General features: G+C 47.9%; 1 protein-coding gene across 1 annotated transcript in view; it reads left to right on the top strand.

Moving 5' to 3' along the window:
* The window catches only part of CNTLN (centlein), a 1,560,264-nt gene that overhangs the window by 1,126,468 nt on the left and 411,368 nt on the right, over positions 1-22,428 (top strand). The window contains exon 20 of the mRNA XM_086961469.1: positions 18,359-18,562. Within this exon, the coding sequence (XP_086817595.1) occupies positions 18,359-18,562 (204 nt within the window). The remainder of the gene's footprint in view (positions 1-18,358; positions 18,563-22,428) is intronic.

Here is a 22,428-nt window from a genome sequence, read left to right as displayed (position 1 = left end):
AGCAGACCCCCCTTCCTTCCCCACCCGGAGCTCACAATGGTGACCGATGCATCATTTGGGTTGGCCACCTGGGGGAGATGGAGATCAGAGGACTCTGGTCTCCGGTGGAATCTCAGCTTTGTATCAGTCATCTGAATCTGAGGGCTAATCAGTTGGCATTTGAGGCCTTCCTCCGATCCATCAAGGGAAGGCTAGTTCAGGTGTTCATGAACAACACCACTACCATGTGGTATAGCAGCAAGCAGGGCAGAGTGGGGTCGTGAATCCTGTGCTAGGAGGGCCCTGCGCACAAAAGAACAGGTGGTCAGCTTTTCTTTGGGTTCTATGAAGTTGCAATGCGGTGCAAAGACAGATCATCTCTTGATAGATTGTACTCTGCATAAAAATCTGCTATGCACAGGCCCATTCCACCAGGGATGAGTGTCATATTACTGCTTTAGCATGAGGGCTATCTGTCCTGGGAATCTGAAAGCTGCCACATGAGCGTCACTCCACATGTTTTCGAGGCACTACTGCTTGGAAAGTCTGGTCTGTCGAAACCGGCATTTTGCCCTATCTTTCCTCCAGGACCTTCTGGTTGGAGTCTGTTCACAGACCCTCTTCATGGAGGTATTGTTTGAGTATCTATTCTAAGGTGTGGAATCTGTGGTTAGAAGTATCTATCAGAAGAACACATTACTGGTAGAAACTCTATCTACCGCAGATTCCTCACCCGACCCTCCTTTTGTTCCCGCATTACAATATCGGTTCTTCATACTAAAGCATGTTAGTTGTCTGCACACTGGTCACGCATCATTTAGTTGTTGGTCTGAGTTTTTGACGCAGAAATGGGCACAGAAGAAACTGATGTCAGCATGCCGGGCAGTGCCCAGCGCCATCTTTCGTCGTGCAGAGGTGCTGCTCAAGATTTCAAAATTCTATCACAGAGCTGTAGTTCCTCAAGGCGTTAACCAGAGGTCCCTCTCAAGTCAGGTACAAGTGCTTGAATGAAATGTCAATAACAAACTGGAGAATATGCGGCTTCAACTTTGAAAATTGCATAACTTGCTAGCTAATCCAATGACTTTTGCTCATTTTCTGTACGATCTACAAATATGCCAAAGCTGGTTTATAGTGAGGAGACAGCATTTCAAATTATAATAAATGTCTTGAGTGGTATGGAAATATTATATGTAGGCACTAGTAGTTACTGACATATCGAAGTATTAAACATTTTCTATTCTTGGGGACCTCATTTTTTAGGTGTATGTACACATGTGCAAGGGAAAATGTAGTCACTCAAAGTAAACGCATTCAGTTGAAGGAGTCGGCTGGTCTGTTGTCTATACTTTGTGCTCTGGTGGAAGGGGGCATCATTTAAGCCACATTTGAACAGATTAATGGTGAAAGAGTGGTTTTATTAATGCAACATTTTATTGATTTTAGCTTTGACATACCGATTTGGAACAGGGTCGCAGTTGCTTCAGTGAACTTCACAAATAAATAATATAATTACCACTTCGAAAGAAACCTATTAATCTCATAACAACAGCTCAGTGCATCACCACCAACCTCCCCCCCTAACCTTCCCCGCCCTACCCCGGGTTTCAAGCTGACGTAGTACTTTCATAGGTCCAAATTTCGTCATTCAGGGAATGGAGAGGTCTCCTCCACGCCGTTCACGGAAAATATCCCTGTATTCGCAGCACTAGGCCTATTTTTGATAATATTTCTGCAAACATCCTCTGGCCTCATAGATGAGAATTTCCAGGCTCATGCATTTTCCATCCCTCCAAGAGGGGAGAGCCCACACTTTTCCATGTTTTAGAAATGTCCCATATTACCACACCGAGTCCCAACTGCATCAAGGCTGCACGATATCTGTCAATGGGTGATGTGATGTAGAGGGTAGCAGATTTGGGGTTCCTGAGTAACCTCCATCCTAGCACCCACGCAAGCACCCATTCCAAAAAGGCAGCTCAAAATGTGTGCTGTAGGTCCACTCCGAGTCCCACATCTCAGACCGTTCACAAAGGTTATCGCTCCCTTTCTCCACAGTACTTCACATATAAAGTAGACCCTGTGTAAATATTTAAATTGGATAAGCCTAAACTGTTAGCTTCTTGGGGTGGGGGAGGCTCGAGCCTTCCTCCAACCATCATCTATTAGTCCTAGATCCTCAGCCCATGTGGCCCTAATTGGTCGAATGTGTCTTTTGTGTTACCCTCCAGTGAAAAGTACACCCAGCGGTGAAAGTGTTGATTGAGAGCCTCTGTATATGTATTTCATTTTTCATAATAGTTTTGTTCGAACACAGGAGTTTTTTTTTTTTTTTATTTGAATATTTTTTTTCAGCACGAACATATGGGTATTAGAGCGCTTTACAGAATCGCAGCGTGCCGAGTAGTAAAAGCAGTAGTCATTTATTCAATGCAACTTAACTAACATCAAATAGCATGGATACATCATTAATACCAACATAATCTCATCGTTCATCCACTGCAAATACCAGGCAGAGTTGAGAACCAGGGAGTAACGTCGGTATTGCACGAATAGCGTATTAGATAGCCAGAGATAGTTATGTGAGCGACTGAGGAGAGTAGAGTCATGTGATCTAGGTAAGAAATGTGTTCGTGAGGAATTCTTTGGCTTCTTTATTGAATGAAATGAACATCAAAGGATTCGATCTGATTTATGGAGGTAACAAGAGGTTGACAAAAGCTGTCTTTTATGTCAGACCTAAAAAGAGTGGCTGTCTATAGGGCACAGCTGGTCTCTTAAAGTTAGGACGAGGGTGAATAGGAGTCAGAATTAAGGAGATAATTGGTAAGAAATTGGGTCATTTGTGGTATTGCCAATCCGGGTTTTGAGAAGAAATTTCTTGTGCTGGCACAAAGTTGTAAGGCACATAGACGTTTAGAGTCGGATCGAACACATGAAGTTCGAGTGATAAAGTCAGCATGGGCCCGATCCTCAAAATATTTCCCCATGTAAATGTGATTGGTGTGCCTAAAAAGTTGAATGTATGCCTACAGATTCCAGATGTTGGTTCACAGACTCTGAGGTGCAAAGTTTATTGTACAAAAATGTCAGCTACAGGTTTATTTGCCTGTGTGTTTTTTTTCCCTGTTGAAAGTGACATATTGGGATATGAAAGTGGGTGTTCCCAGACTGGTGTGACGGACTGGACAGTGCAAATTTGTTTTCACGAAAAATAATGCCCACCCCACAATTGTCAGCACCTCCAAATCTGTAACTGAATAGACCTGGTTTAAGTGAAGAGATAAATGTAGGAAAGTTCATGCAAAACCTCAATTTTTGCAGTGAATGACGCTGAATCAAAGTATATGTAATTTCCACATGAGGGAAAAAACTTATAAGGACTTGTAAATAAACCTGCACTTTCTACATCACATTCCTAAATAAGAGAATGTATACAATACATCTTGTTTTGAGTTACAATTGTTGTGCCGTAGGTATCTGAGGCCCTGATTTTGAATGTGTGTCAGAAGTATAGTAGCTTTTTATTGCGCCTGTTAAAATCTGATACTGCACGCACACTAAAATAACACCGATTCTGAGTTCTGGAGGAATACGTTCACGTTTCTACATGTCTGTAAATTCGTATTACTTCTGCTGCTAAATTTCTGCTGCCGAAAATTACAGAAGAGTTATGTACTTGACTACCCGGTAATTACAGCATCCGGTCAATACCACCAACTCAGGATTAGGCTAACTGGGGTTTTCGCAGGGTCTGAAACCTCCACCAAACTCTTGATCAAGGCCAAATACTGCTGGACAATATAGTCTTAGCTGTCGTCCTAGGTTATGTGCCATGTATACTCCTTGAATTGTTAAGTTTGGTTTTAATTTCCCCATGTGATGGTGAAAAGTTCTTGGCTGTTGAATCATCTCAGCTTCCTTGGACTCCTTCCACATTGGCATTCGTCCATTTGTGGGGACCTTAAATCTCTGGTAACTGTATTGGATGACTTCTATTTTGAGCTGTGGTGCAGGATATGCTTAATTTGCCCCTAAACCTTCTTTGGTCTTGTGCACTTTCGCTGTTTCCTGTCCCACGTGTTAAACATCTATCAAGAACGTTTTTAATGATCACACCCAAGCTGTGGACAACATGCCTCTCACACTTCAGCAGATTGTCAATCATATCTGAAAGAGACACGTTAGTGATCGATTCCTTACCTTAGAATATCCCCAGGCGTCAGACTGGATCCGGAAAATTTTGTGTAGCAATACCCCTGCGCGCCGGTAGGCGTCGTCCGCGGCTCCGCGTCCGTCGTCGGCGTCGTTCGCGCCGGAATGACGTTGTCGGAGTACTTAGACGCCGCCCATGCGCGCTGACGTCAGTTCTTCTTTTTTCCGCGCCAGCTAGCGCAGGTCCGGAGAAGATCTACCCCTAGTCATTTTTTGACTAAACTTTTTGATCTTTTTGATCATTTCTTTCCTCGAGTCTTCAACTCTATCGGTGCCGGTAGGGATGCCCGGGTTTAAACCCAGCTCGAAATGCGACCGACTGATGTCGGTTACCGACCCCCATCGCCGGTGCCTGAAGTGTTTAGGCCTCGACCATGACGACCGCACCTGCTCCGACTGCCGGGCCCTGACGTCTAAAGCTAGGCGGGAGCGGTCCCGCAAGCGACTCGAGCTCCGGCAGTCGGCCCGCGCCGTTCCAGGTCCCGGTCCCACGGGAGGTCGAGGGACCGGTCGCGGGGTTGGAGTCATCGCAGCTCCGGGAGTGGACATCGGTCGTCAGGATCCAAGTCCTCAGGTAAGAGGCATGAGAGGTCGGAGAGACGTCATCGTTCCTCCGACCCACCCCGACGCTCGCACGAGGCGGCCGGGGGTTAGGGTGACACTACCCACTCGGTTCAGAGGGAGTCGCAAGTGTCACAACCTGCCCCACACCTTCGGGTCCCTGGGCACGGCGCGACGCCGGAGGAGATCGAGCGGTACCTCATGGCCATGAGGTCCCTCCCTCCTCAGTCGGGTTCCATGGCGCCTCCGGGCCCAACGGTCCCGGCTGGAGGCCCTAGCGGGTCGGGTGCTTCGGCCCGACGCCGCCGGCGACTTCGGTCCCGGCGCCGCAGGACCTCACCGGCTCCGCTTCCGGATCCGCATCCGGATCCGGGTCGTCGCCGGTCGACCTCACCGGGCCGGCCCCGCAAGTGTCACCCCGCTGTGGACGCCGTCCCCATGTTTCCTTCGGTCCGACTCTGGCGCCGCTCCCGACGGCCTTTGGAGATTTTTATTTCCATGAGGATGCCCCGTCTGTTGCTCCTGTTTTACAGAAGACGGGTGACGAGGGAGACTGGGAGGGGTCTGAGGACCCTCTGGCACTGGAGTGCCAGTCTCAAGAAGACTGGGCATATGAGCTTGGGGAGGCCAGTGGTATTGACACTTCGCCAGACACTGGATTTGTCTCCCCTACCACCGTGGCTTCGGAGGAGGTGTCTACTTACAGTGTAATGTTGACGAGGGCGGCCAAGGCCTTAAACCTTGAGCTCCCCGTCGCGGCCGTGAGGACTAACCTCCTCACTGAGGTCCTCAGACAGCAAACAAGCTCCAGTGAGCCTCTGCTGCCGTTCAATGAGGCCTTGTGTGACGTTCTTGTGGGCACTTGGTCCAAGCCCGCCACAGGTCCGCCTATGTATAGGAACGTGGCCAGACGCTACTGCCTGGCCCCGGGTGACCCTTGCTTTTTGTCTACCCATCCCACCCCGAGAGCCTGGTTATCCAGGCCTCCACTTCCCAGACCGCATTCCAGACGGCTACGCCCGATCGGGAATCCAAGAGATATGAACAATTCGGGAAGAAGGTGTTCTCGTCCCTAAGTTTGGGGCTGCGGTCTATCAATACCGACTGTCTCTTGGGCCGCTACACCCACACCCTGTGGGACGCGGTCGCGGACGTGCTGCCACAATGTCCGGAGGAGGTCCGGGCTAAACTCACCCAAACACTTGTGGAGGGCCGAGATGCGGCGCAATATTCCATCCGGTGTGGGCTGGATACCACAGACTCACTGGGCAGGGCGATGGCAACAACAGTGGCGGTTCGACGCCACGCCTGGTTGAGGTCCGCCAACTTTTCGGCCGATGTCCAGGCCACACTTCTGGACATGCCGTTCGATGGACGTCGCCTCTTTGGCGACAAGGCAGACCATGAGCTTGAGCGTTTTAAGGACTCCAGGGCTACAGCCAAGTCCTTGGGCCTCTCTGCCACGCGCCAGCAATCGGGTGCCTTTCGCTCCTTTCGTGGCCACGGAAGGGGCGCCCCCACACGTGCTGCCAGCCACGCACCGCAGAATGTTCAACAGCGCAGTGGCGGCCGTGGGAACCGCTGTGGCGGCGGTCGGGGACCACGGTGAGGCCAGTCCACACCTCCCTCCGCAGCACCTGCCTCGAAACCTTCCTAGTCCGAGTTTTCAGGCCCATGTGACGCCAGTGGGAGGCAGGGTTCACCATCACCTCTCCCACTGGCGCACTGTTACGTCGGACAGGTGAGTGCTGCAGATCGTCCTAAGGGGCTACTCCCTCCCCTTTGAGGTGACCCCTCCAGCCATGCCACCGCAATTCCACTGCATGTCTGAGGATCACTTGCAACTTCTGCAAGAGGAAGTCACGGCCCTCTTGGCCAAAGGGGCAATCGAGCGCGTTCCTGGGCCAGAAGTAGGGTGTGGTTATTACTCCCACTACTTTCTGGTACCCAAGAAGGGCAAAGGGGGCCTACGCCCTATCTTGGACCTACGAAACGTCAACGGCTTCCTCCGGAAGGAGAAGTTCAAGATGCTGACTTTGGCTCAGGTCTTAGCTGCCCTGGACCCTGGAGACTGGCTGGTAGCGTTCCACTTCCAGGACGGTTATTTCCACATCCCCTTCCTGCCGGCACACCGGCATTACCTGCGGTTCACGGTAGGCCACGAGCACTTTCAGTTTACCGTGCTCCCCTTCGGCCTTACCAGCGCCCCACGGGTGTTCACGAAGGTGATGGCGGAGGTCGCAGCTCATCTGCGCAGGTTAGGGGTGTCAGTCTTTCCCTACCTCGACGACTGGTTGTTGAAGGCGGGCTCGCCCCAGACAGTCGTCAGCACCCCCAGACTACGGCCGACCTCCTGCACTTGCTGGGGTTCTCCATCAACGTGCCAAAGTCGCACCTGTGTCCCTCTCAGAAGCTCCTCTTCATCGGAGCGGTTCTAGACTCGGCGCAGTTTCGGGTTTATCCTCCCGAACAGCGGGTTCGGGATATTCAGGCTCTGATTCCGATCTTTCAGCCTTTATCCTGAGTCTCGGTCAGGTTGACGCTGCGGCTTCCGGGGCTGATGGCCTCCTGCATCCTTCTGGTGCATCACGCCTGGTGGCAGATGCGGGCTCTGCAGTGGGACCTGAAGTTTCAGTGGGCCCAGCATCAGGGCAACTTGTCCGATCATGTCTTGATCTCGGAGGGCACTGCAAGACAGCTGCAGTGGTGGCTCACGGACCGCGATTGAGGCAGTAGCAGATCCCTCTCCCTACCCCACCCGGAGCACGTGGTTGTGACGGACGCGTCCCTCCAGGGCTGGGGAGGCCACATGGGAGAGGCGGAGATCAGAGGCCTCTGGTCTCCGGCGGAGTCCCGGCTCCATATCAACCTTTTGGAGCTGTGGGCAATCCGACTAGCACTGAAGGCATTCCTCTTCTCTGTCCGGGGCAGTGTAGTGCAGGTGTTCACGGACAACACCACCACCATGTGGTACTGCAACATACAGGGCGGGGTGGGGTCGTGGACCCTATGTCAGGAGGCTCTGCGCCTCTGGCAGTGGCTGGAACATCAGGGCGTGACCCTGGTGGTTCAACACCTGGCAGGTTCTCTGAATGCCAGGGCGGACGAACTCAGCCGGCGGTGCATGATGGATCACGAATGGCATCTGAACTCGGACGTAGCACTAGGCCTCTTTCAGCAATGGGGAGAGCCTTGGTTAGATCTATTCGCCACAGAAGAGAACGCGCAATGTCATCAGTTCTGCGCGTTGGAATTTCCAAGGCGGCACTCGCTCAGAGACGCTTATCGTTGCGAGTGGAGTTGCTGTCTGTTGTACGCCTTTCCGCCTATACCCTTTCTGCCCAGAGTGCTGAAGAAGATCAGGCGTGACCGGGCCCAGATTATTCTTGTGGCTCCGGACTGGGCACGAAGATACTGGTATCCCGAGCTACTCAGCATGTCAGTCGATCCCCCGATTCGTCTGCATCTTTGGGAGGACCTTCTGTCGCAGCAGCAGGGGACGGTTCTGCACTCGAACCTGTCCAGTCTCCACCTACAAGCTTGGAGATTGAGCGGCGGCAGTTGAGGCCATTTGACTTGCCTCCCGAAGTCTGTGATATCATTCTGACAGCCAGGCGTCCCTCCACAAAGTCGGTATACGCCTGCAGGTGGAACAGATTTGTGGCATGGTGCACAGCAAAGGCTGTGGACCCACTCTCTGCACCCCTTTCTGAGATTCTCCTCTTTCTTCTTTCGCTTGCCCAGCAGGGCTCTGCTCTGGGCACTATCAAGGGCTATCTTTCTGCCCTTTCTGCCTTCTTACGGCTACCTGATCAGCCTTCCTTGTTCAAGTCCCCGATTGTAAATAGGTTTTTGAAGGGCATCACACACATGTTCCCTCCTGTTTCCTTTGTGATGCCCCAGTGGGACTTGAATCTTGTACTTACTTACCTAATGTGTGCTCCCTTTGAGCCGCTCCATAACTGTCCTCTCCGTCTTCTTACTTTGAAGACTGCTTTCCTGGTGGCCATCACCTCTGCCAGGAGAGTGAGTGAGCTCCAGGCTCTTTCTTCTACACCTCCTTTCCTCTCTGTCCATCCGGACAAGGTTGTGTTGCGGACGAGACCCTCTTTCCTGCCCAAGGTTGTCACGGCCTTCCACATCGGGCAGTCCATTACCTTGCCCACCTTCTTTCCGCCTCCGCATCCCTTGAAAGAGGAAGAGAGGCTCCACCGTCTGGACCCAAAACGTGGGCTCTCTTATTATCTGGATCGCACACGGTAGTTCTGGGTGGATGACCAACTCTTTGTTGGTTACGTGGGCGCTAAGAAGGGAAAGGCGGTGCACAAGCGGACCATCTCGCGGTGGATTATCTTATGTATTCAGGCATGCTACTCCTTGGCCAAAAAGGAGCCCCCTGTTGGATTGCGGGCTCATTCTACTCTGGCCACGGCAACTACAACTGGCCTTGGCCGAGGAGTGCCCTTGCAGGACATTTGCCAGGCAGCCACGTGGGCCTCGCTGCACACGTTTGCAAGACACTACTGCCTGGTCAGCCAAGTCCGGAGGGATGGCTTCTTTGGCCGTTCCGTCCTCCAGGACTTTCTGGTGTGATTATTGGTTCGCAGACCCACCACCGTGGTTGGTATTGCTGGGGTATCTATTCTAAGGTAAAGAATCTATCACTAAGGTGTCTCTTTCAGATGCACAAGTTACTACTTGTGTAACGATATATCTGTAAGAGACATTAGTTAGTGATAGATTCCTTACTGACCCACCCATCCTCCCCTTTCTGCGAACCGATATCTAGGGTTAAGGTCATCCCCTTTCAGGGCCCTAGTTTCATGACACCAGTGTTGGTTCTATCATGGCTCTGCGTATCTGGGGCAGAAAAGCTGTGTATCAGAACTGACGTCAGTGCCCATGGGCGGCGTCTAAGTACTCCGACGACGTCATTCTGGCGCTAACGACGCCGACGACGGACGCGGAGCCGCGGACTATGCCTACCGACTTGCAGGGGTATTGCTACGCAAAATTTTCCGGATCCAGTCTGACGCCTGGGGATATTCTAAGGTAAGGAATCTATCACTAACTAATGTCTCTTACAGATATATTGTTACACGAGTAGTAACTTGTGCGATAGGTTCCACTAGGTCCTGAAGTCTCGTTTACTTTGCTAGTAAGGGTCTTGTTAAGTAGTTTAGCTCTCTTCCCTACTTTTTTTTTTAACTCTAATGCCAAGATGTCCATGGGTGAACGCGCGCTGAACACTTGTCTCAAGTTCTCACTCATGTTCATGAACTTTTTTCTCTGGCATCTAGAGTAACCATCTCAAACATTGTTTAAGTTCCTTTCCAGCTGATCTACCCTTCAGGTTTAAGCTGTGTGGCCCATTTCCAGTGCCTTAGCAGTAGATGCTTTCTTGCATAGAGGGCACTTTTGAAGCCACACCAGCTTGCATTGATAATTCATATTGAATAATAATGTCACTTTATTTCTTGAGCGTCATGTCCATAGATATATTCATCTGAGATTTTGTCTATGCCAGTTTGTGTCTTTTTCTTTCATTGAACCACCATCAATTACTGTATAGTTTACAGTGACCTCCTAAACAATTCTCCAAATTTTCCACAATGAACACAGTCCACACGTGACGTTCTCATGGGGAAACTTCATACAGTCATTTTTGCTAGCATACAGTTTATGCTGCTGGAAACCGGTAATTTTCACCAGTAGTGGGCATGTATCTACTGAAATGTGAAGAATCGGGTTAATAAAGGTATATTTATCTAGCTGAGTAACATACAAAATAAGTGTAATAATTTGGATGCCCCCCTAACAAATAAATAATATGTGCATATATAGTACCCAGTTATAGTCGCCACTGGGTAGTTATAGTTAAGATTGTGTTTTCATCGGAAATGGCTTTTTTGTTTTGCTAATAATGTTTGTTTCATTGGACTAATCTCTATGAAACTTTACAAACAAATGTTACTTTTGACTAGTTTGCACAAGGATAGTTTCCGGAGATCCGTGAACCGGAGGCCTTGAGAATGGGGGGACCCCAAGCGCGTGTTCAGCGTTAATTTTTTTCCATAGAAACCTCAGACACAACTAGAGCCCAAACAGCTGAACGGATTTGCACCAGATTTGTCAGAAAGCTATATCTTTGTCCAGAAAGAGTCCGTTTTTTGTGATTTGATGTAAATCCGGTCAGTAGTTTTTGAGCAATTAATGCACAAAACAATTGTATATTTTACACAGCGGAGGCTCTGCTGATCCGACACATCTCAGATCCAATGTTGAAACCTTATTGCCCCTTAGTCCTAATAAAAATGCTCAAAAAAGACATAAAGGCGTAGGGTAGGGATACCCTGACCCCCTAGACCGGAGACCCAAAACATTTTTTTTTGTCTTGACACAAAGGCGACGAGAATCCACATTAAATTCTTTAAAAAGCATGGTTTAAAAAATGCCCACCGGGGTGGGCCAGAACCAAGGGAGGATGGCAGGTAATTTAGGGGTGGGGGTGCATGGCTCCACTCCTCAAGCCTTTAAGAGGGTTTGGGACCCCATTCCTCAGGGCCTACATGTTTATAAAGGGTAGGAGGAGCGAGGCCCACTCCCCAAGCCTTCAAATGCCCCTGGACCCATCCCCTGGGGCCAGCCAGCTCTGTTACTGTTTCCACCTCTGGGACTGAGTAGTTTCCCTGCCCCGCTGTAGCACGGGCAGGAAAACACATGTTTGCTCCGACCTGGTGGGAGCATTGTGAATCTCCAGCCTGGCAGGAGTGAACAAGCCTTCCCAGCCCGAAGGAGTGTGGGCAGGGAAGGCATGTCTGCTCCCAGCTGGTTGGAGATTTAAACATGCTCCCGCTGGGTGGGTGCAGAGTCCTGTTTCCCTTCCTGCAGAAGTGCGAACTGGGAAGCAGAACAGATATTGCTTCCACCTCGAGGGAGGATGCAAAAAACAGCTGCTCCCTCCGCAGCATGCAGAAGGCCAGCTGAGACTGCAGGGGCCCTGGGCCTCCCCTCGCGGTCACCTACTTGCTGCTTGGTGGGAGCAGTTGTTTGGTACGGGGGGTCTCACCTATAGTTAAGGTAGGCCCGGTAAGTGTTGAATGCAGCTCTGACCGCTTTTCAGACTCTGTAGAAAACCCCCTGCTACACACTACCGAAGACTGCGCAGCATGAGGTTGGCTGCCTGTGAGGGATTAGACGCAGGCACTGTGGCCAACCCCCAACTGCACACGGCCAAAGGCAGTGCACAGCATAGAGTTGGCTGACTGTGGGAGGGATAGTAGCAGGGCCTGGCTGCAAGCAGTCCTTGCGGCCCACCTCACACTGCGCCTAATCAAGGGCCATGCGCAGTATGAGGTTGGCTGACTGTGGGGGTTTCTCAGAGGGCCTGACAGTAGGCTCGGCCATGTGTGGCAGGGCTTAACTTTATGAACTGTTCGGTTGCTAAATTATACTTTACATTTATAAACAACTCGAAATTCACTGAAAAAACTAAAGGTTAAAGTAACCCTTTAGTTAGGTGATAATTTCAGTGACAACGCAACTTTTTAAACTACTGAAATTCACCAGTTCTAGTTAGCTCTGGTAACTTTAACTCTTCCCCTAAGTTAACTATAACTCTCACCCTTGCCATGCACTGCTAATTACTCCACATATTGCATCACTTGTGACGTAGTCTATTGGATCATTGATAGTATCACTGCAACATTTGCAATGGAATGATTGATAAGAAACTGAGCGTGTCGAGAACGCGAGTTATAGTTAACTTAGGGCACGAGTTTTAGTTACCAGAGCTAACTCTAGCCAGTGAATTTCAGTGGTGCTTTATATTTAAAACGCTAGGTTGTCAAGGAAATTCTCACCTAACTATAACGTTGCTAAATCCTTTGGTGCTTCCAGTGAATGTCTAGGATTTTTTAGCGTAAAGCAATGGTCGGTGTCTCCTGACACATGCTAGCAAAATGCTCAGTTGTTATTTCTTTAAGTTGCATGTGTCCTGTGTATGTTTCTTTCTGGATGACACCCTTTGCCATTCTAGGTTGTTTGTGGGACTGGGAAGTGTAACTGGGTCACGACATTTGAAGTAACAGTCCGAGTCGATCATCCTAAATGTCATTTATTAAAAAAGGAAACTTTTACATTTTGTAAATCGAAAGCAAAAACATTTCAAATGTTTGCTAATCTCACGCGCTTTAACATGGGTCTTTAGAACTGCTCACTTTCTTAGTGTTGCTAGATTCCCTCATACTCTGAGCATAAGGCGAGGCAATGCAAGTCTCCAGTTTAAGCCTTTGAGCTCTGAAGTTCACAATCTGAAATCCTAACGAGTCTGAGTCAGCCTAGTACCAGCCCGGTATGAATATACTTGCATGTGGAATAAATTGGCTGCCGTAAATTGATAGTCGAAAGGAACTGTCCCCAGCACGAAGTTAGAAATAGCTATACAAATGTTGCATATTACTAATGCTATTATCATGGGCGGCTCTAGGCACATGGCGCCCCTGGGCAGGGAGCGTCGGTAGTGGGCCCCCCATAGAGGGAGTCCGGGCGGGGCAGAGCCCATCCCCCCCCCCCCCCCACCCCCCAACCCCCCAACCCCCCTTCTTTCCCCGAGCTCAGGAAGGTGTTTGGAAGTAGAACAGAGCCGGAGGCCGTCAAATCCCTGCCAGGGGCCGCCACGCAAATATGTATCCATCCTCAGAGGATTATTATATTATGGACATATATTGGCGTTGTGGCCCCTGGGGTTTGGGGTTTGGTGGCACTGTGCAGCTGCACAGCTTGCACATGCCTAAGGCTGCCCCTGCTATTATCATTTACGTTTTCTTTTTTTTATTTTAAATCCACTTAATGTTGCCTTTTCTTGCCTAACGTGGAGGAAAGTCCTGCGTTAATTCAACGAAAAAAGCTGTTAATCCAACATCTTGTAATTGTGACAGCATAGCACGTCAAATGAATGTCTAAGGGCATTAGTTAATAGCACTGTTTAGACTACTGCGTCCAAACAGCCAGTACTTCCTAAACAAAACAAAACAAAACAACAGCTAAAACATCATCATGTCTGCAAAGTAAATACATCAGAGAGCAGGAACTGGCTCTCAGTTTGATGCTGCACATCATGCCGCATCTGTAGTCTAACATCACCAAAACCTAAAGAAATCAAAGGGGCCAAGTCAGCTAGCCTCAAAGTGCCAACGCTAGCCTATACAAGCAAAGCATAAACAATATGAGCTTGAATAGCTGGATCAAAGACCATACTCTATCTCTTTCTGTAGTACTTCTCATTTTACTTTTTAAAATAATTAATTACATGAAGTATTCCAGACATCAAAATCAGTATATAGCCAAAGCTAAAAAATTGAATGCTATAAGGGAGTAAGGGAGTAATTCTTGTTCTTGTCATCTTATTGGTACCAAGCATCAACTCCTAAATTCCAATTAGATATGTTTAAAGTAATGTTTTGAATATAGAATTGTGACTTCTCTGCACCTCTTAGAATGTTGCATGATCTTTCTGCTACCATAAATGCAATAGAGGTGTTAACATCTGTCTGTTGAAAATCCAGTAATGCGGATAATCTAGCTATCACATCTATCTAGGTTTGTTAAGAACCCCTGGTGTGAGGTAATTTAATATACGAGAATAATTGGGAAAACACGGATTCCAAAAAGACTGTCGGACAGATGTTTGTGATTTTTTTGCTTCCTGTAGATTTAATGCTCAAATGTGGTTGAAGCATAGGAAAGTTAATGAAGTGTTGTAGAAGTGGTAGATTACTGAGCTTGGCATGGCGAGAAACATGTCTTGTGTACTTGTCGCTTGATATACATGCTCTGTAAGTAAAGTTCTGGAGAAAGTAACATAAGTAAATTCATATATGATTGACCATAAATATCCATCTAGCCAAGACCATAGATAAACCTTCCAGCGGTAAAAAATTAGGACTCTAACGTTTGAGTTGTGTTCATATGAGTTATACCATTAGTGGTGGCATTAAGTTCAGCCACTAGCTTCTTTTCCTTCCTCAATATGTTGACATCTGTTGATAATTTAAAGCGAAAATGAGGAGAGTTGATTTCTGTTGGGAACCATGACATCCTAAAGCAGTGGTTCCCACCTTTTGACTTCAGGGGACTCCTACTTAAACATTACCGAAACTCGGGGACCAACACTAAATCATTATTGGAATTCAGGGACCCCCCCAAGAGTTATTAGTGGAAGCCGGCGACAATGACATTGTCAACGATTTGAACTGCAAATCAATACACAAAAAATACAGAAAAAAACATTCATCAAATAAATATACAATTTATGACACATTTTATTTAATTTGCAAACACATATAAATAGAATAAATCAAAATGTAATTTTAATGGAAAGGATGGAGCTTTTCTAAATTCAATTTAGGCCCCTCATCATCCATACTGTATAGTGTTTGATGACCCTGAACTGGTCCCACAAATCAATCTGAGGATGCGTATTGCATTTCTAGCCTCCAGTTTCAAATTCAAGTTGCGGAACCCTGAGGAGGCATCACGGGCCCCTAGGGGTCTCCGGACCACAGGTTGGCGACCACTGACCAAAAGGATAGTCTATAAATTTGTTTAACAATCCCAGCAGACTGTTTGCATTTGGTCCAGGCAACTTGTACATCTGCTCTGAATTATTTCAGTCTGAGAATTTAAGAAAATAAATTTGCTTTTTGAACAGATATTTCAGTTTCAAGATATCAGTTGAGATTTTTGTGCTGTGGATGTGAGTAAACCTTTGCTTGCGTGGTTCACTTGCTTCCTGTATTCATATTTTTGCATTGGAAAAAGTAGCCCACAGATATGATTGACTGACCAAGTAAAAAAATATTCCAAAGTACACTCTTGACCTTTCATGCGGTGATTTCAAACGAAGGACCACTAGAATGGTAAAAAGAACATTCCTTCATATTCGAAGTTGGGGAGTACATGTAGTACTGTACAAATGTGAGAAGGAGATGCTCCGGATTTACTTTCACCAAGATCCTGGGCTAGTCAATATAGGAGAAAATCAGTTCTAGAATGTGAGTTAAGAACAATATGATGAGAACATACTTTGTAGTTTTGTACAAATCAGTATCCTCCATCATCAAGGCTTGTGAGGTTGACCATGTGTGACCGCAAAGGTTCCCATGAGCTACAAGTGGGTGCCGCCCGACCTCCCTCAGTTTTGACATCTGCCTCCCTGTCCTTATTTTGTTAACTTTGTCTTCAGGACAGGCACAGTCTAAATCTTCACAATTCACTTAGCTGGATATTCCTGAACTGTGGAAAGCTGGGCTTACTTTGTGCGTGGCTGCACAGATCCCCGCACAGCCTATAGGTTCCTGTTTGCGCTCCCAGTGTCTGCCTTGTCTTTCAGCCAGTATTTACTTTCTTGCACAATTAATGCACCGTTCCGGTTTTTTGCAGTGTTGGGCTCCAATTCTGATCAAACTATTGGGTATTCTTTTCAAATAGCTTTTTTTAGGGTGAAACCCCGTTTGTTCTTGTTGGGTGTCACTAATGACTTGGGTAGACGGGATAATTGAAATTGGTGGGTGGTATTTTTTTTAAATTACTAACCTGTATCAGTATTCTAGGTTAATTTAATGAATAGCAGTATTTCATCCCTGTTAGTGGATGCCATTTGCCTTTGTATATTTAAATTAGTTTCACATTTTTTATCACAGTAATGCCCCTTTCCTCATAGCATCTCCTTTACAGGTAATATTAAAATACCTGGTCATTCAGTAAAAACCCCAAATGAATTGCAAGCGTTAATTACACATTTTTACCAGTTACTCCTCTGTACCTTCTATTCCGCCTCCTAGTCGAATATTGCAGTGCACTCAGTCTTGGCAGTTCTTTCACTTTCCTACTGCCTTATCTTATGTACTGAACAGTTGGCTGTCAAATATGTAGGAATTTATCATTCTTATGAGCATTGATTCTTTTAATCTCCATTGCCTTCCACACTTTCAGACACCAGGTTTCCAGAGTTTTTCAAATGTAAAAGAATGATGCTCTTAGCTGTCAGGAGAGAGTGGCATTTTGGTTCCCAGACTCCTTTCGCAGTGGTTCTCAGTTTGACCTCAGTCACGGTATAATAAATGGGTCTATTCCAATATGTGTTTGATAACCGTAAGAACCACAATGTCCCCTGCATCTTTCTGTGTACTCTGGATAGATGACACTCGTTGAGGCTTAGATAAACCTTTTAACAGTAAAATATGGTGCTTTTCACTATTCAAAAGGGTTGTACTAATGGACGTTTCCTTTCACTGAATTCTTATATGAATATTTTTAGACACACCAACTTACTGTTGGTCAATGTTGATTTTGAATCGACAGAGATTCCATTGTGGATCACTGTGAAGAGCCAACGGAGACTGTGGCAGTGTTCCTCTCTTGCCAGATGTTGTAGGGCACTCTATTCTTGTTTTTCAGGAATAAATAGAAGAGGTGATCTACTTGAAAATACAATTTATTGTTGTGTATGCCCCATGCCTTGTCTGTTATTCAATCTAGAAGCAATCATGACGTATTGTGGACAGAATGAATGCCACATTTAAATCAATGCCTTCACCCAAAGGCCCCATTTGCTGCTGAAGACCAAAACAACATGAGGATTCTGGGATTCCAGACCTTTCTCAAACTACCTTTACTAGGTAGCCAGAGAAGGAGTAAGAGGATGAATCACTCTATTGGCTTCAAATTAGAGCGAAGTAGTTGTTACAATCAAAATATCTAGTTACAAATCCACAATTTGGTCCTTGGACAGGGAGCAAGCATTACTTACCAAGACCTTCATGTTGCAGGGCCCCTGACTATTAGTAAATTAATGGATTTTGGAAGTTGCGGAACCAATTTATATCAAAGTATGGGGGGAGGAGAAGGACGTGGAGGGGTAATGCGTGTTTGTTTTTATGATACGTAATGCTTGTTGGCATTTATAATGTTTTAAATAAATGCTTACTGTTTTGCCGGTGAAGTTAAGGTAGATTTGTCTAGACTATGGTGCCTTAAGTAATAACATTTGTATTTTTCTGCATCTGCTTTGTATAAGGATAATGGGACACTTGTGTAATGTAATGTAATGTAATGTTTTACTTGTAAAGCGCACTGTTGCCAGGCGGCGTCCTGGCGCTGTATACCGCTGGGGAACCCGTCCTGGCTTTCCCTGTGGGATGGTCCCTACTGGGTGTCCCCAAGGTGGAGCCAGGCATCCCCGGCGTTGATGGGGCCGTTGTGGAGATTAGGCAAGCTAATGCCCAGAGTTGCAGAGTGGAACCCCTGGTTAGAGTAGGCACCGAGGCGAGAATTATCGAGTCCGCTGACCCTGGTCCACGACGCGGGTCGGGAATTGAACCCTGATCCCGGGCCGACTTTTGCTTCCGGGTCTGCTGCCTCTAACCAGTGAGCCACACCACTCCACTTGTGTAGAGAGCAATTTAAACAAAGTGCTTTAGGCGAGCTAAGCAAATGACAAAGAAACCCTAAAAATGCAAAAGATTTATTTGAAATTGGCTGTTTTTTTCTTTCACCTTGGTTATCTGCATTTGACATCCTCTGTCTTTTGTCTGAACATTAGAAAATGACTTGTGACCTTACCGCGGTCCAGCGTGAGAAAGAAGACCTTGAAAAATCAGTAGACCAGCTCAGAGAACAGCTAGCCCAGGCCAGAGTTTCTACAGAAGTGCTATTTCCTGCAAGTCCTGATCATCCACAGGCCATTTCTGACACTCCTTCAAGGGCCGTTGATTTGGAAGTGAAGCAGCTGCAGTCTAAACTGAAGGTATAGTGAGATACTTTTTAAAATTGAAATGCAACAAGACAAGACAAAAAATATTGAGGAGCAATGTTTAAAACCAACCTTTTAACAAGCATTTACAATGCAATAGGTCTCGCAGCATTAAAGTTTGAGTTATTGACATTGTGTATGACAATGCCAATAGCTATAACATTTGCAAATGTGACACCTATAGCATTTGTAATGCAATATGAGTTGTATTTACATGACTTAGATGTATTGATATTACAAATAACAATGGTTAATCTCTTATACTCTTGTATAGCGCACGTTTCATCAAAAGGTCTCAAGGCGCTCAAGTGTATAATATGTTAATAAATGTACGCCAAAACCCATGCACCAATGTTTAATAGGCTAGTAACAAGCATTAAGTGACGAGTATCTCACTGGCAAATCAACCACTGTCTTGAAACGAGGCAAGTAAGCAAGCACCCAGCAAGTGCAGAGTGCGTATTCATCCCCGTGAGCGCCCTCTCGACTCCCGCGTGTGGGTTCTGGCCTGGAGTGTTTGTTTATGAAGCGGCAGACTATGGCTGAGATACCCGCCACCCCCTCTCAACACAATCCCCAAGAATTGGGAAACCGGAAACAGTTCTGAACTTTTGGAAGGCGGGAGGGAGTTACCCTCCCGGCCGTATTTATTAGAATATGAAACAAAATCAAAAACATTAAAATAACAGTTTCATATCATGTACAATTTCATATCCACATTACGATGTTTGGCTAACCTTAACACATATCTAATACAAAGGTTCTCCTAGCCGATACTAACATCCTTACAAAATGCATTTCAAATTGAAATTGTACATCCTAACGTTAAGGGCCAACGGCAAGGTCGTAACCGGTGTCATATCCCTAAACCAGAACTCCCCCCTCACTTGTGAGGGGCGGCCGCACAGAGGACTGCACCTCATGTGCCATACCAATTTCCCTTGTCTTGACGGGGGCCCCTGTTAACTCGACGCCATCTAAGTGGTTGTCCGAGGACTCGTGTGAGGTGTCTAGAAGGTAGCGTAGACCCCCCTCCCCACCCCACACAACTTACCACATCTGCCGTCGCAGATGTCCTGGCCCCGGGAAATTCCCAGGAGGGGCCCGTAGCCCCTCCTATCCTGGGAGGGGCCTTGACCGCCTTCCCTTTCCTTTAGGCGTCCCGTCCTTTAGAAGGGACCGCCTCCCCGTTGAGGGGCCAATGGCCACCTCCCCCCGGGCGCTCCCATCCGTAATGGGTGACGCCCCCCCCTAGGGATCTTCCAATGACTGCTCACCGATCATGACCTTACCGCCACAGGCCGGATAGTTGACCGGCTATCCGGACCCCCCACAAAACTCCTACCTAAAGGTCATGCTGTAAACTCCTTAACCAGGCTACGAGGTCTCCTATGAGTAAGGAATTCCCCACCCGGGACAAATGGACCCCATCTTCTAGATACATATTGTCCCCCCTGATACAACCATGAGGAATCGAATGCAATGTACTGGTACGGAACAGTCTACCCAGCTTGTTATTCACCTTTTTCACAGAATGATTTAATGCAGACACTGAATTAGCCCCTCGCCACACTTTTCGTGGAATCATATGGGACCATGCAATCGTGCACCCTGGAGCTCTTCTCGCCAACCAACTTACTGTGGATAGTATCGCCTCGAGAAGTAGTCGTCTACCAGTGGCCACCAAATCATTGCCCCCAAGATGTACTATGAGTATAGATGGCGGTGACCTTGTCCGCCCTAACAAACCCTCGAGAAAATGTTGAAACTGGTCAATACAGAGCCCGCCCCTTCCGTAGAAGGTCACCCTGTACCCGTATTCCCCAGCTGTGTGAATCATGTCACCTGCTTTGAATACGTCCGCGGCACGCCTCACGTATGAGTGGCCCACGACCCACACCACTCTTTCCTCAGCCGGTGATCTCTGACCGCTGGTTCCCAGGTGTCGGGTCGACTGCACAGTCCGCCCCGCCTCGTAGGTTTGCGAAACTGTAACCAAACAAAGACAAGAAGCGTGAGTACATGATATCAGCTTCACAACATGTGCAACCGCACATACCTTTTGTAACAATTCGAGGACCAACGCCCCAACTGTTTCACTTTTTCCACACTCAGACCCCTGGCTGTAGCCTCTGTAGCAGCCCCTATCCGGAAGGAATGAGTCCCAAACTCGCCCGGGTTCAAGCCCGCGGCCGAAATTGCCATTGCTAGCACCCGCTGGAACTGAAACCTTGTCAGTGGGGTGGCATCTGCGTGCCTCAGCAATGTCCCCCCCCCATGATGCCGCCCTTTGCGCCAAATACTCCTCAACGCATGCAACCGGGCACATGGGAGATCCAGGAATCCGCTGGACTACTACACTGTCCCCGATCGCCCCCTGATCGGTCTTGGACCTGACAAACAAGACAATCATCGTCTCCCCTTTTACTTGAATGTGCTCTCGGCACAAACCACCCCCCGTATCCTGCTTGTTTCTTGCCACCAGTTCGCTTACCCGCATAGCCCCATGGAATGCTAATGCAAAAGCGGCCCGGAATAACACTGTTTCCGACTGGGATGAACATGTTGCAGGGAGTACGGACAGTAACAGGGCCAACCTATCCAGACCTATCGGGTGCCTTTCATCTACTCTGCGACCCTCAAGGCGTTGCCACCCACGCAGCGCTTTCTGTACTACGAAAGACGCTGTAGGATCCTGGATACCATGGGCCCGCGCCATGAAGGAAATGGCGGCCCGATGCCTCTGGGCCGTAGCCACCGATTTGCCTGCCCTGCGTAATGACAGTAAAAACTCTATGACAAATTCTTCCTGGCCCCAAAGCTCCCTCCTAGCAGAACCCAAAAAGGACCAATAGGAACGGAACGCCCCTTCATATGCCTTCCTTGTCCTGGGTGCTAAACTCTCTCCCACGAGGTTTTGTAGTTCAGGGCACCGAGAGACCAGAGAGCTTCGGGAAATGGTGCCGCCACCGGGTCCGCTGTGGGCAGAAAACCCCAGAAGGCCTGCATACGGAAACGAGAAAGCGCATCAGCAGCCTGATTCAGCACGCCTGGCACATGCCTCGCTCTAAAGAGCACGTTCAATTGCATACATAGTAAAACAATTTCTTTGAGCAACCTCAGAATCCATTTACATCGTGCTGCCTGACTATTGATACACTCAACCACGGTCATGTTATCAGACCAGAACACCACAGAGTGATCCCTAAACCCCTCAGGCCATGTTTTCAAAGCCACCAGAATAGGGAACAGTTCGAGAAAAGCAATGTTACTTGTAAGCCCACACTTGTGCCACCATGGCGGCCACCTTTGAGCCGTCCAGTGATTGCCAAATATGGCGCCAAAGCCTATACTGCCCGCCGAATCTGTCCACAGCCCCAACTCCTCGGAGGACACCGCCGGCTTGGTCCAGACAACCCGACCATTGAAATCCGCCAGGAATGCCAACCAAATGCGCATGTCCTGGCGAATCTCTGCCGAGAGCCTCGTGCGGTGGTGCCCCTCTTTAAGACCGACCATGGCTTGTGCAATCGAGCGGGAAAAAGGGCGGGCCATTGGCATTATCCTAAGGGCAAAATTCAACTGACCCACAGTCTGTTGCAATTGATGCAAGTTCACCTTAGTTTCCCTAATGCATGCCTCAAGCGAGGCCCTGAATTTCCGCACCTTTTCTTCTGGCAACCGGAAGCAACCTTCTTCGGAATCGAGCTCTATTCCAAGAAACTCGAGCGAAGTTGACGGCCCCACAGTCTTACATGGCGCCAATGGCACACCAAACTGCCTCATCAGATCACAAAATTCTTTTAAAGCCTGTGCACATTCTGTATCCCCGGCAGCCCCCAGGAACAGAAAATCGTCAA

This window comes from Lissotriton vulgaris, chromosome 3_1, assembly GCF_964263255.1.
Source record: "Lissotriton vulgaris chromosome 3_1, aLisVul1.2, whole genome shotgun sequence".
Classification (NCBI taxonomy): Eukaryota; Metazoa; Chordata; class Amphibia; order Caudata; family Salamandridae; genus Lissotriton; species Lissotriton vulgaris.
This window is presented reverse-complemented; position numbering and strand designations above follow the sequence as displayed.